The sequence below is a fragment of the Hemiscyllium ocellatum genome, chromosome 10, assembly GCF_020745735.1.
Source record: "Hemiscyllium ocellatum isolate sHemOce1 chromosome 10, sHemOce1.pat.X.cur, whole genome shotgun sequence".
Taxonomy (NCBI): Eukaryota; Metazoa; Chordata; class Chondrichthyes; order Orectolobiformes; family Hemiscylliidae; genus Hemiscyllium; species Hemiscyllium ocellatum.
This window is the reverse complement of record NC_083410.1, coordinates 1477688-1492154: the sequence shown is the minus strand read 5'-3', so window position 1 is coordinate 1492154 and position 14467 is coordinate 1477688. Positions and strand designations below refer to the sequence as shown.

At 41.6% G+C, this 14467-nt stretch overlaps 1 protein-coding gene across 6 annotated transcripts in view; it reads left to right on the top strand.

The window, feature by feature from the left end:
* Positions 1 to 12370, top strand: part of LOC132819292 (protein EFR3 homolog B-like) — a 178537-nt gene extending 166167 nt beyond the window's left edge. For all 6 annotated transcript variants that reach the window (XM_060830728.1, XM_060830722.1, XM_060830724.1 and 3 more), the window contains one exon: positions 12241 to 12370. In XM_060830728.1, coding sequence (XP_060686711.1) covers positions 12241 to 12346 — 106 coding nt within the window. In that variant the 3' untranslated portion in view covers positions 12347 to 12370. The remainder of the gene's footprint in view (positions 1 to 12240) is intronic.
* The last annotated feature ends 2097 nt before the right edge of the window (positions 12371 to 14467 follow it).

Sequence of the window (14467 nt, the reverse complement as noted above, 5' to 3'; positions counted from 1 at the left end):
CAAAGTGAACGACTTCGCACTTAGCTACATTGAATTCCATTTGCCACATTTCCGCCCAGCTCTGCAACTTATCTATATCCCGCTGTAACCTACCACTTCCTTCCTCACTATCCACAACTCCACCGACTTTTGTGTCATCCGCAAACTTGCTTACCCAGCTTTCAAGTCCTTCCTCTAGATCATTTATAAAGATAACAAAAAGCAATGGTCCCAAAACAGATCCTTGTGGTACACCGCTAGTAACTGCGCTCCAAGATGAACATAATCCATCAACTACTACCCTCTGTCTCCTTCCAGCCAGCCAATTCCTAATCCAAACCTCTAATGTATCCTCAATGCCATACCTCCGAAGTTTTAGCATTAGCCTACCATGGGGAACCTTATCGAACGCCTTACTAAAATCCATATACACAACATCTACTGCTTTACCCTCATCCACTTCCTTAGTCACCTTCTCATTCTTTTGAATGAACTGATCCTTATCCTCAACAATTTCTTTTTTGAATCCTCCCACTTCCTCCAGACGAAAGGGATATCCAGGGGCACCCGTATGGGCCCCAGCAATGCTTATCTCTTTGTCGGCTACATAGAACAGTCCATCTTCCATAGTTACACTGGCACCACTCCCCACCTTTTCTTCCGCTACATTGATGACTGCATTGGTATCACCTCATGCTCCTGCGAGGAGGTTGAGCAGTTCATCAACTTCACCAACACATTCTACCCCGAACTTAAATTCACATGGAACATCTGTGACACCTCCCTCCCCTTCCTAGACCTCTCCATCTCCATTAACAGTGACCGACTCAACACCAACATTTTTTACAAATCCACTGACTCCCACAGCTACCTGGATTACACCTCTTCCCACCCTATCTCCTGCAAAAATGCCATCCCGTATTCCCAATTCCTCCGCCTCCGCCATATCTGCTCCCAGGAGGACCAGATCCACTATAGAACATACCAGATGGCCTCCTTCTTTAAAGACCATAATTTCCCCTCCTATGTTCTTGAAGATACCTTCCAATGCATCTCATCCACGTCCCGCATCTCTGCCCTCAAACCCTATCCCTCCAACTGTAACAAGGACAGAACCCCCCTGGTCCTCACCTTCCACCCCACCAACCTCCGCATAAATCGCATTATCCGCCGATATTTCGCCACCTTCAAACGAACCCCACCACCAGGGATATATTTCCCTCCCCATTCCTATCCGCTTTCCTCAAAGACCGTTCCCTCCGTGATTACCTGGTCAGGTCCACGCCCCCCCAACAATAGACAATAGACAATAGGTGCAGGAGTAGGCCATTCTGCCCTTCGAGCCTGCACCACCATTCAATATGATCATGGCTGATCATCCTTAATCAGTATCCTGTTCCTGCCTTATCTCCATAACCCTTGATTCCACTATCCTTGAGAGGTCTATCCAACTCTTTCTTAAATGAATCCAGAGACTGGGCCTCCACTGCCTTCTGGGGCAGAGCATTCCACACAGCCACCACTCTCTGGGTGAAGAAGTTTCTCCTCATCTCTGTCCTAAACGGTCTACCCGTATTTTTAGGCTGTGTCCTCTGGTTCGGCACTCACCCATCAGCGGAAACATGTTTCCTGCCTCCAGAGTGTCCAATCCTTTAATAATCTTATGTGTCTCAATCAGATCCCCTCTCAGTCTTCTAAACTCAAGGGTATACAAGCCTAGTCGTTCCAGTCTTTCAGCGTAGGTAGTCCCGCCATTCCAGGCATTGACCTCGTGAACCTACGCTGCACTCCCTCAATAGCCAGAATGTCTTTCCTCAAATTTGGAGACCAGAACTGCACACAATACTCCAGGTTCGGCCTCACTAGGGCCCTGTACAGCTGCAGAAGCACCTCTTTGCTTCTATATTCAATCCCTCTTGTTATGAAGGCCAGCATGCTATTAGCTTTCTTCACTACCTACTGTACCTGCATGCTTGCCTTCATTGACTGGTGTACAAGAACACCCAGATCTCTCTGTACTGCCCCTTTACCTAAATTGATTCCATTTAGGTAGTGATCTGCCTTCCTGTTCTTGCCACCAAAGTGGATAACCATACATTTATCCACATTAAACTGCATCTGCCATGCATCTGACCACTCACCTAACCTGTCCAGGTCACCCTGTAATCTCCTAACATCCTCCTCACATTTCACCCTGCCACCCAGCTTTGTATCATCAGCAAATTTGCTAATGTTATTACTAATACCATCTTCTATATCATTAATATATATTGTAAAAAGCTGCGGTCCCAGCACAGATCCCTGCAGTACCCCACTGGTCACTGCTTGCCATTCGGAAATGGAGTCGTTTATTACTACTCTTTGTTTCCCATTAGCCAACCAACTTTCAGTCCAAATTAGTACTTTGCCCCCAATACGATGCACCCTAAATTTTCTCACTAACCTCCTATGTGGGACTTTATCAAAAGCTTTCTGAAAGTCCAGGTACACTACATCTACTGGATCCCCCTCGTCCATCTTCAGAGTTACATCTTCGAAAAAATCTAGAAGATTAGTCAAGCATGATTTCCCCTTCATAAATCCATGCTGACTCTGACCTATCCTTTTACTACTATACAGATGTGTCATAATTTCATCCTTTATAATAGACTCCAGCATCTTTCATAGAACATAGAACATAGAACAATACAGCACAGAACAGGCCCTTCGGCCCACGATGTTGTGCCGAACATCTATCCTAGATTAAGCACCCATCCATGTACCTATCCAATTGCCACTTAAAGGTCGCCAATGATTCTGACTCTACCACTCCCACGGGCAGCGCATTCCATGCCCCCACCACTCTCTGGGTAAAGAACCCACCCCTGACATCTCCCCTATACCTTCCATCCTTCACCTTAAATTTATGTCCCCTTCACCTTAAATTTATGTCTGACCTCCCACCACTGAGGTCAGACTAACTGGTCTATAATTTCTTGCTTTGTCTCTCCCACCTTTCTTAAAAAGTGATACAACATTAGCCACCCTCCAATCCGTAGGAACTGATCCCGAATCTATCGAACTCTGGAAAATAATCACCAATGCATCCACGATGTCTCGAGACACCTCCTTCAGTACCCTGGGATGTAGACCATCAGCCCCGGGGACTTATCAACCTTCAGACCTAACTGTCTCTCCAGCACCAATTCCTGGCAAATATAGATTCCCTTCAGTTCAGGTCCTTCAGCCACTGTTACCTCAGGGAGATCGCTTGTGTCTTCCCCAGTGAACACAGATCTGAAGTACCAATTCAATTCTTCTGCCATTTCTTTGTTCCCTGTAACATATTCCCCTGTTTCTGTCTTCAAGGGCCCAATTTTAGTCTTAACCATTTTTTTGCCTTTCACATACCTAAAAAAGCTTTTACTATCCTCCTTTATATTTTTGGCCAGTTTACCTTCATACCTCATTTTTTCTCTGCGTATTTCCTTCTTAGTTATCCTCTGTTGTTCTTTAAAAGCTTCCTAGTCCTCCATTTTCCCACTTATCTTTGCTATGTTTTACTTTTTCTCTTTTAACTTTATATATTTCTTAACTTCCCTCGTCAGCCATGACCACCCATGCCTCCTCCTAAGATCTTTCTTCCTTTTTGGAATGAACTGGTGCTGCATCAGTCACTTCCATCTGCCATATCACCCAGTCTCATCTACTTACCTTCTCAATCGTGTCTCTCAATTGCCAAACTATCTTCTCAACAACATCAAAAACGTGTTGATTAAAGAGATTCAAGAGTCAGACAATATAGTCTGTCTGAGGAGATATTTGATACAGTGGTATCAGAATAACTTATGAATCAATAAAAATTGTGCATAATAATAAAGGTTACCAGCACCCTAGCTCAGATGGCTCTTACCTCCCACTAACTGTACTGGCTACAGATGGTTCATGATTCCAATTCTACTTATGTTTCCTTAAAAGGCGTGCAACAAAACTTCTCTGAATCTGTTTGTTTTATTCCCTGTGGCCAGGAATCTTCCTGTGTTGCTATGTTGTGATCTTTTTATCTGCTTGTTAATACAAAGATTAACTCATCAATTTTGATCACAAATCTCAACATACAGACAACCAAGCCATGTACACAGTTCTAATTGTCTCAAACCAGGCACCCTATGTTCTCTCAGACATCAAAATTTAAGTCTTCAGTTGTTAGTTAGTCATGAAAGCAGAATACAAAAGGAAATTCATAATTCATAAAATATGAACAATTGCTTCATTTTTCCATGCTGAAATTTCTGCTCATTCAGTTTTGAATGGCAGGCAAGTTAGTTCATTTATAGTGGAAGGAGCAAGAGAGGTGACGACAACATAGAATTTGGTGTCATTAACGTATAGCTGGAAGCTGACCCATTTATTTTGGATGCTGCTGCCAAAAACTGGTATTTAAGTGAGAAGTAGAAAGGGTACATCACAGAAAATACTAGTGGGAGCAGGAAGCAAAGCCATTGACTCTGAGTTTACAACTGGGTGGATTTGTTTCAGAAAAGTTGTAAGGAGAAATGGGGAACTATAGACCTGTGAGTCTGACTTCGGCTGTGGGTAAATTGTTAGAGATGATTATAACAGATATGCACAATGTGAATTATGCACAATTAGAGTGGCAAAAGTTGATAAGGGATAGTCAAAGTGGTTTTGTGCAAGGAAAATCGTTTCTCACAAACCTGATTGAGTTTTTTTGAGGAAGGTACCAAAAAGATTCATGATGGCAGTACATTAGAAGTTGTTTATTTGGATTTTAGTAAAGCCTTTATCATAATAGACCAGTTAGTAAACTTAGGTCACATGGGATTCAGGGTGAGTTTACCAGTTGGATACATAATTGGTTGAAGGGCAGGAGACAGAGTGTAGTAATGGAGGGTTACTTTTTGGACTGGAGACTTATCACCAAGGATCGGTTCTGAGTCCTCTTTTATTCTGTCATTTAAATAAATAATTTGGATGAGAATATAGAAGGCATGATTAGTAAATTAGTGGATGACATCAAAGTTGGTGGCATAATAGACAGTGAAGGAGGATTTCTAACTTTACAAGGGAATCTTGATCAAATGGGTGAATGGGATGAAAAATGACAAATGGAGTTCAATCCATATAAATGTGAGGTATTGTATCTTGGTATTCCATATTTTGCGCAATAGCTTACAATGTGGAACCTTATCAAATCCCTTACTCAAATCCATATACACCACATCAACCACTTTACCCTCATGCACCTGTTTTGATATCTTCTCGAAGCACTCAGTAAGGTTAGTGAGGCACGACCTACCCTTCACAAAACCATGTTGACTACCCCTAATCAAATTATTCCTTTCCAGATAATTATAAATCTTATCTCTTTTAACCTTTTCCAACACCTTACCCACAACCGAAGTGAGGCTCACTGGTCTATTATTACCTGGGTTGTCCCAACTCTCCTTCTTAAACAAGGGAACAGCATTTGCTATCCTCCAGTCTTCTGGCATTACTCCTGTCTACAATGATGACATAAAGATCAAAGCCAAAGATTAGGCAATCTCCTCCCTGGCTTCCCAGAGAATCCGAGGATAAATTCCATCCAGTAAAGGGGTCTTATCTATTTTCAAATCTTTCAAAATTGCTCAAACCTCCTCTTTGTCAATCATAATCCCATCTATTCTAGTAGCCTGGATCTCCATATTCTCACTAACATTGCCCTTTCCAATGTGAATACTGATGAAATAAGTGCTATCCCTTTGCTTTAGATTCCATACACAACTTCCCACTACAATCTTTGATTGGCCCTAGTCTTACTCTAGTCATTCTTTTATTCCTGATATATCTATAGAAGGCTTTACGATTTTCCTTAATCCTATTCGCCAACAACTTCTCATGACCCTCTTGGCTCTTCTTAGCCCTCTCTTTAGATCTTTTCTGGCTGACTTATAACTCTCAATCCCCCTAACTGAGCCTTCACGCCTCACCCCCACATAAGCCTTCTTCTTCCACTTGACAAGAGCTTCAACTTCTTTAGTAAACCATGCTCCCTCTCTCAACAATTTCCTCCCTGCCTGATGGGTATATACTTATCAAGGACCCGCAGTATCTGTTCCTTGAACAAGCTCCACATTTCAAGTGTGTCCATCCCCTGCAGTTTCTTTCCCCATCCTATGCATCCTAAATTTCGTCTAATCGCATCATAATTGCCTTTCCCCCAGTTATACCTCTTTCCCTGCGGTATATACCTATCCCTGCCCATTGCTATTGTAAGCATTTCCAAATTGTGGTCACTATCACCAAATGACTCACCTGCTTCCAAATCTAACACCTGGCCGGGTTCATTCCCCAGCACCAAATCCAAGATGGCATCTCCCCTTGTTGCCCTGGCTACATACCTTGTCAGAAAAACCTCCTTCACACGTTGAACAAAAACTGACCCATCTAAACTACTTGAACTATCATGCTCCCAGGCAGTACTGGGGAAGTTAAAGTCCCCCATAAAAACTACTCAGTTACTCTCGCTCTTATTGAGAATCATCTTTGCTATCCTTTCCGTTACATCCCTAGAACAATTCTGAGGCTGAATGAAAACTCCCAACAGGGTGACCTCTCCTTTTCTGTTTCTAACCTCAGCCCAAACTACCTCAGTGGACGAGTCCTCAAACATTATCTCAGCTGCTGGAATACTACTCTTGATTAACAATGCCACACCACAGCCCCATCCCACTACACGCACATACTTTTCACCTTCTTCTCTGTTCTTGCTGAAACATCTGAATCCCGGAATCTGCAGCAACCATTCCTGTCTCTCCTCTAGCCATGTCTCTGAAATGGTTGTAACATCGAAATCCCAGATGAAAACAATGACTGCAGATGCTGGAAACCAGATTCTGGATCAGTGGTGCTGGAAGAGCACAGCAGTTCAGGCAGCGTCTGAGGAGCAGTAAAATTGACGTTTCGGGCAAAAGCCCTTCATCAGCCTTGCTGAATTCTATTTGCCACCTCTCAGCCCAGCTCTGCAGCTTATTTATGTCCCTCTGTAACCTATACCATCCTTTGTCACTATCCACAACTCCACCAACCTTCATGTCACCTGCAAATTTACTAACCCATCCTTCTATGAACTGATCCTAGTCATTTATAAAAATGTTCGAGTAAAAAGTGAGGTCTGCAGATGCTGGAGATCAGAGCTGAAAATGTGTTGCTGGTTAAAGCGCAGCAGGTCAGGCAGCATCCAAGGAACAGGAGATTCGACGTTTCGGGCAAAAGCCCTTCATCAGGTGGCTTTTGCCCGAAACGTCGAATCTCCTGTTCCTTGGATGCTGCCTGACCTGCTGCGCTTTAACCAGCAACACATTTTCAGCATTTATAAAAATGACAAACAGCATTGAACCCATTAGTAACTGAACTCCAGGATGAACATTTCCCATCAACTACCACCCTCTATCTTCTTTCAGCTAGCCAAACCGCTAAATTGCCCTCAATCCCATGCGTCCACATTTTGTACAATAGCCTACTGTGGGGAGCCTTATCAAACGCCTTACTGAAATTCATATACACCACATCAACCCTTCACCTTCATTCATCTGTTTGGTCACCTTCTGAAAGAACTCAATAAGGTTTGAGAGGCACGACCTGCCCTTCACAAAACCGTGCTGACTATCCCTAATCAACGTATTCCTTTCTAGATGATTATAAATCCTATGTCTTATTACCCTTTCCAACACTTTATCCACAACCAAAGTAAGGCTCACTGGTCTATAATTACCAAGGTTGTCTCTACTTCCCTTCTTGAACAAAGGAACAACATTTGCTATCCTCCAGTCTTCTGGCACTATTCCTGTTGACAATGATAATATAAAGATCAAAGCCAAAGGCTCGGCAATCTCCTCCCTGGCTTTCCAGAGAATTCAAGGATAAATCCCATCCTAACCAGGGGACTTATCTATTTTCATACTTCTCAGAATTGCTAACACATCCTCCTTGTGAACCTCAATCCCATCTATTCTCGTCGCCTGTATCTCAGTATTCTCCTGGACAACATTGTCTTTTTCCAGTGTGAATACCGACGAAAAATATTCATTTAGCGCTTCCCCTATCTCCTCTGACTCCATGCACAACCTCCCACTACTATGCTTGATTGGCCCTAATCTTAATCTAGTCATTCTTTTATTCCCGATATACGGATAGAAAGCCTTGGGTTTTCCTTGACCCTATCGCCAACAATTTGTACCTCTCAAGCGCCCGAACTGAGCCATCACACCTCATGCTAACTTAAGCCTTCTTCTTCCTCTTGGCAAGAGATTCAACTTCCTTAGTAAACCACAGCTCCTGGGCTCAACAGCTTCCTTCCTGCATCATTGGTACATACTTATCAAAGACTCACAGTAGCTGTTCTTGAATAATTTTCACATTTCTATTGTGCCCATCCCGTGCAGTTCTCTTCCCCATCCTAACTCTTGCCTAATTGCATCGTAATTGCCTTTTACCCAACTGCAACTCGTGCCCTGTGGTATATACCTATCCCTTTCCGTTACTAAAGTAAACATAATGAAGTTGTGGTCACTATCACCAAAGTGCTCATCTACCTCCAAGCCTAACACCTAGCCGGGTTTATTAGCCAGTACCAAATCTAACGTGGCCTCGCCTTTATTGGACAAAAACTGAACTATAGCATTCTCAGTCAATATTTGGAAAGTTAAAGTCTCCCATAACAACTACCCTGTCACTCTCTCTCCTATTGAGGATCATCTTTGCTATCCTTTCCTGTACATCTCTGGAACTGTTCGGAGGCCTATAGAAAACTCCCAACAAGGTGACCTCCCCTTTCCTGTTTCTAATCTCAGCCCATATACCTCAGTAGACCAAGTCCTCAAACATCCTGTCTGCAACAGTAATACTGTCTTTGACCAACAATGCCACACTCCCCCCTTACCATTTTCTCTGTTCTTACTGAAACATCTAAATCCCAGAACCTGCAATAACCATTCCTGTCCCTTCTCTACCTATGTCTCCGAAATGGCCACAACATCGAAATCCCAGGTATCATCAATCAAGTCAAAGGATGCAGACACATCAACAAAGCTGAGGAATGATAGTAATCCCAAAAATTATCTAAACAAAGTCAGAAGTCAAACAGGTTTTATTGAATTCACAAGCCATGGACACAGACTTAGAATTAGAGGGAGTAAATTTCTTCAGCCAGAGAGTGGTGGGCCTGTGGAATTCATTACCGCGGAGTGCAGTGGAGGCCGGGACGCTAAATGTCTTCAAGGCCAAGATTGATAAATTCTTGATGTCGCAAGGAATTAAGGGCTACGGGGAGGATGCGGTTAAGTGGAGTGCCCATCAGCCATGATTGAATGGCGGAGTGGACTTGATGGGCCAAATGGCCTTACCTCCACTCCTATGTCTTATGGTCTTTTGGAGAGCTGCTGCTTTGGCAGGGAAAGTGGAAGGAAGTGTACAGGCACAGAGGAGGTGCTTCCTCGTCTTCACCTGATGAAGGAGCAGCGCTCCGAATGCTTGTGATTTCAAATAACCATGTTGGACTATAACCTGGTGTCATGTGACTTCTGTCTTTGTCCACTCCGGTCAAAGATTATGGGGAGTCTTCAGAGTGACTTAAAATGTCATTTGCAATATGGATGAGATTCGAGTAACATCTCCTCCTGCATGCATTCTCCTTATATCACCCATTACCACCTCTAAATTTCTCCATATCCCTCACTGCCACCTGACCATTGTCAGCTATACCTCCCCACTTTCTGCCATTAATCCCTCAATTCCACATACCCAGTCTCTCAACCTATCCCTAAATCTTACTCATTCATCTTTTCTCCATAAGCCTCAGACTCTTTTGTAACAAACCACATAGAAACCAATGACTTAGAAACATAGAATTTTACTTTTTTTAAAAGAGGTAGGAAATTCCCAATGATTACCAGAACCTTCCAAAGGATAATATTTTACATTGATTTTTCACATATTACGATAACTAACAAATAAAAATCCCAACATAGATCAAACGCTACTAAACACACAATGAATACATAATTTTTTTAAAAAAACACCTTTATATTAACTAATTACCTCAATCGAAATATCCCAATCAACACATTTTACTTTGCTCCATGCTTCTAGCAAATGAATAGAAATATAAGATTAAATCTCAAAGCAATCCATTGGGCTGGCTGTTCCCTGCCTCACCAGGCTGAATAATAAGTATTACTGAAGAAAGAAATATGAAGCCTAAGTGTTTGATCTTCATTTGTTGAGACAAATGCAAGAAAGCCAAATTTGACATTGCAATTATCTGTTTTATGGGAAAAAGGGGTGCTTATTAGTTGGAAAACTGAGTCTGGTTGACTGAGGTTTCACCCTGGAGAAAATAGTGCAGAAGTACAAGATCCAGAAGCTCCAGAACAATTCAAAAAAGGTGCAGTGGTTGAAAATATTTATTTTTGCTGAGAAAATTTCCCTGCGAATAAATATATGCTGTTCTTACAAAAGATAAATGAGCATGTTATGAACTTTTTGGAAGACTTTAAATGATTGTTAATGTAGTTCCAGCACACTCAGGGCTGTTCATAAGTTGTTGCCCAATTCTGGAATCACATCCGACAGTAGTTGGTTTGGTTTGGATTTTGTGTGTGCGGGCTGGTTGAGTCCTGCCTGCATTGTACCTGTTACAGACAACCAGAGACACATGCTGTTCGATTCAATCAAACAGTCATTGGGATCTACAGTGTAGCATCATAGCCACACCGAGATTCATGTGCAATATTGATGAATTGTGCAGTAGGCAGAGGGTCTTTTTGGATGGCCACGGTATCCTGTGAGCTCTGTAAATATATCTGCTTAACCAGATATTCAGAATTTTGAAATACTTTGCATTTCCGGGGTAATTTGAAGTAGTTCAGACCTATTTCAGATCAGAAAGTGGCAGACTGTGTCCCAGTTGTGTGTTTAATGCAATAGACAGCAATAATTATATGATCAACACAGCCAGTGTCCAACAGAATAGCTTTAATATGCTTTAATTTTCAATAAAGCTTGCAAGATGAGCAAATGGCTATGGCATTAATTACAGCATTATTATAAGGCCAGTCATTATCAGGTAGACAGTTAGTCTCAATGTGTTGACCAGTGAAGGTGGACTTGCAGTAGACACAGCAATCTAGATGCCCCATCGTTTTCTGAAGCTGTATGCATTGAACCTATGACGTTAGCAACTCACACAGTTGATCCACTTTTAGTGACACTAGATATACCCAAATAAAGTGTGTTGACACAGGATCCGATCATGGCATAGGTCCAGCTTTCACTAACATTTTCACTGGTTACCATGGGAAAATGCTCGAACATCATGCATACTTCTGATTGTGAAAATTATATGTTCATTATCTTTGATTTGGCAGTTTGTAAAGATTTCCTTTTACACCATATAACAATCCATCACATGCTCAATTCATTTTTGAAATGTAACAGTCTAATATGCTCCTTTTCCTTGTTGTGCTAATTCAGAAATTGCTCAAGGGTTCTGTACTGCTGAATACTGCAAGCTTGCCTTCACTGGTTGATCATATAGAACTCTTCAGAGGAAGAGCTGCTGCTTCTTCCAACAGCTTTGATTTCTTTATGTTGTCCATATGTGTCTCCAAAAAGCACTATACCTCTTTCTGTGTCAAGGTCTGAGAACTGCCACCTGATTTCCAATGTGTTGCTGGAAAAGCGCAGCAGGTCAGGCAGCATCCAAGGAACAGGAACAGGTCTCCAACATCTGCAGACCTCACTTTCTCCACCTGATTTTCAATGGCTGGTTTTCTTTTCCTGTAATAGCCAGGTCACATGGGCCTGCCTGGGCAGAAATACAGTGATCTCTTGCCCCTTAATTCAGACAATTCTGTTTTGTTTCCAATTAAAAAAGATATTTTTCAATATAATCATCTTGTACAGTCCCAAATTCATTATACTTCCTCTATATAAACAGGTTTAATTGTCTCTGATGTTGTTTAAACTGAGCACTTCAATGTTCATTCCCTGGCAACATACCATATTCCTATTTCCTTTGTACATAACCTGTAGATTTACTTTTTATCTTTCTATAAGGTATAGCTGTATACCGGATATCTTATCAAAGGGTCAGTTTCTGTACTGTATGACTCTGTAACTCTATGACTCTACTAGTTCACATTATGACCTATCTAATTAGAGAACAGTTGTTGCTCTATTCACTCAGTTTGTCTTTTGTAAATTTCTCTTTATTTCTAGACCACCTCCCAGTCCATCAGGCACCATCACAGCTGGTTATGGCCGGATGCAGTCTCGTTCAGTGCCAGTTTACGAGATGAAGTTCCCAGATCTTTGTGTCTACTAGCAGCAGCACAATACGGTCCAACACAAACCTTCATTGAATTGCAGAGGTTCTGCTTTCTCATCCAGTGTCATTTGCACATGGGATTGACCTAGCAGCAGAAATTGTATTAGTGCATCCTTTCAACCATTCCTTGCAGAATGTTAGCAGTCACACACAGCTATTGTTTCTACTGGTACTAGTATATCAAACATCATTCTTACAGCTTAGTAATGCTTTGTTTTGAAGACATGATCTTTCATCGCCTTGCATATGCTTGCCTGAGATCATAGACAAGTTTTACTGCAGTTTAGGGCTTCCTGTGGAAGTGTATGATCTAGCTGCTGCCGAGCATTATGATTGGTGAAATTTGAAGAAGAAATGTCTTTTAATGAAATTAACATCAATTGATGATCACAAGATAACAAAACAGACCCAGCATTTGCTTCTCAGACATTAAACTTTAGGCCCAATCTAAGAATGTTGATTATGACCTTAACCAATTTCACTTGGCCCACAGCACTCTTATTGATTGAGGAATGTGGCAGAATGTGACAGGCACAGGAATGTGCCTGTTTAAATATACTGGCAAACCTACCTAACAAACAATGTTGGATAATCTTTTCCAATCTGTTACTTTCTTCGTGTTTCAGTTTCTTGTTCTCTTTATTAGACTATGGCCTCCATGAATCAGTGTAGACAAAAGGTGTGGAATAACCAGACTATCATCTCACAATCACTAACCGAAGGGGTGAGCAGAATTGGGGATGTGGAGGGACAAATTCTGTGTCCTTCCTGTCTGTTGTCGATGCAGAATTATTTAGGACAGCACACTTTCATTGGTCATCTGAGAAATTCCAGCAGCTCCTGTAGAAAATCATTGTGTTTTTTGTTTGGAACACCTTTGGTATTGCTTGATGCTGCACGCTGTATCAACCACTTCAAACAGGAATCCCCGCTCACGGGGCAAGCTTATCTTGTGTTTCTATTTTCTGTTATTCTGTGAAGGCAAAAATGTGCCAGTCTTCAGTAATGTTGTGGATTAATCTACATATTTGACACTAATTATTGTGAATTGATCTCTAATTATATGTGTAATGCTGACAGAAATATTACAGATGCATTTGCAAGCTACATTTGAACTTAACTGGATGTACCAAGTAGAATTTGGCAAGTGCTAGATTTCCACCAGCAACCCTTCATTGTTCTCCTCATTCTTTGCAACTATATTTTTATTGTACATTAATGATGGAAAGCTGTTGTCCATGCTGAAGTTTTTGAAGTAGTGTTATTCATTCAGCTGTACTCTCACTTCCTCTAAAGTCTGAATACAAATCAACATTGAATCAAGAGGAAGTGTTCACAATCTCAGATTTCCTGGAATCCTGACAAACAGTATTGATGGTATATAGCTCTTGCAGGTGCACACACACACACAGCAAATTCATATACATGTACACATCCCAACACTACAGAAGTGTGCCCACTGAACGTAGATAATGCATATGCACACCCATATGCAATCAGTGTGCATAAAGGTGCTTCACATACACACACATATATATCCATTGTACAGATGGACATGTTTAGATGGGAAAAATCTTTCAGTCTATTTGTCAACCCAATTATCTAATTCCTTGAAACCAGATAGCCGTCATACTGCCTTTCTCCAATACAGGCAGGTAGTGGGATAAATGAGGATCTGCCCAGAGGAGGATTTATGTTTGCTTCTTTCAATCTAGTGAATTGTTTTTCCTGTTCAGTATAAGGTTTACTGTAATGCAGACCAAATGAAGATTGGTTGGCTGCAACCCATTCATTCAATCCACAAAAATGGCCTGAGTTTCTGGTGGCCTGCCATTTTAATTTTTCACCTTGTTCACCTTTCTAGCCTTGGCTTCTTGCACTGCTCCATTGAAGTTCAACACAAGCTTGAGGAACAGGACTTCATATTTCACTTTGTCATGCTCTGTACTTAAGGTTGATTTCAACAGTTTTAGACAATGATCTCTGCCCCACCCTCTTTCTTTGCATGTTTTGGTTTTAATTTTGTTTTTCTCCTATTTTTGATTTTGGAGAACAGCTATTCTGTCATTTATACATCCTCTGTACACATCTTTGCTTCCACTCTCTGCTTTTCATCTG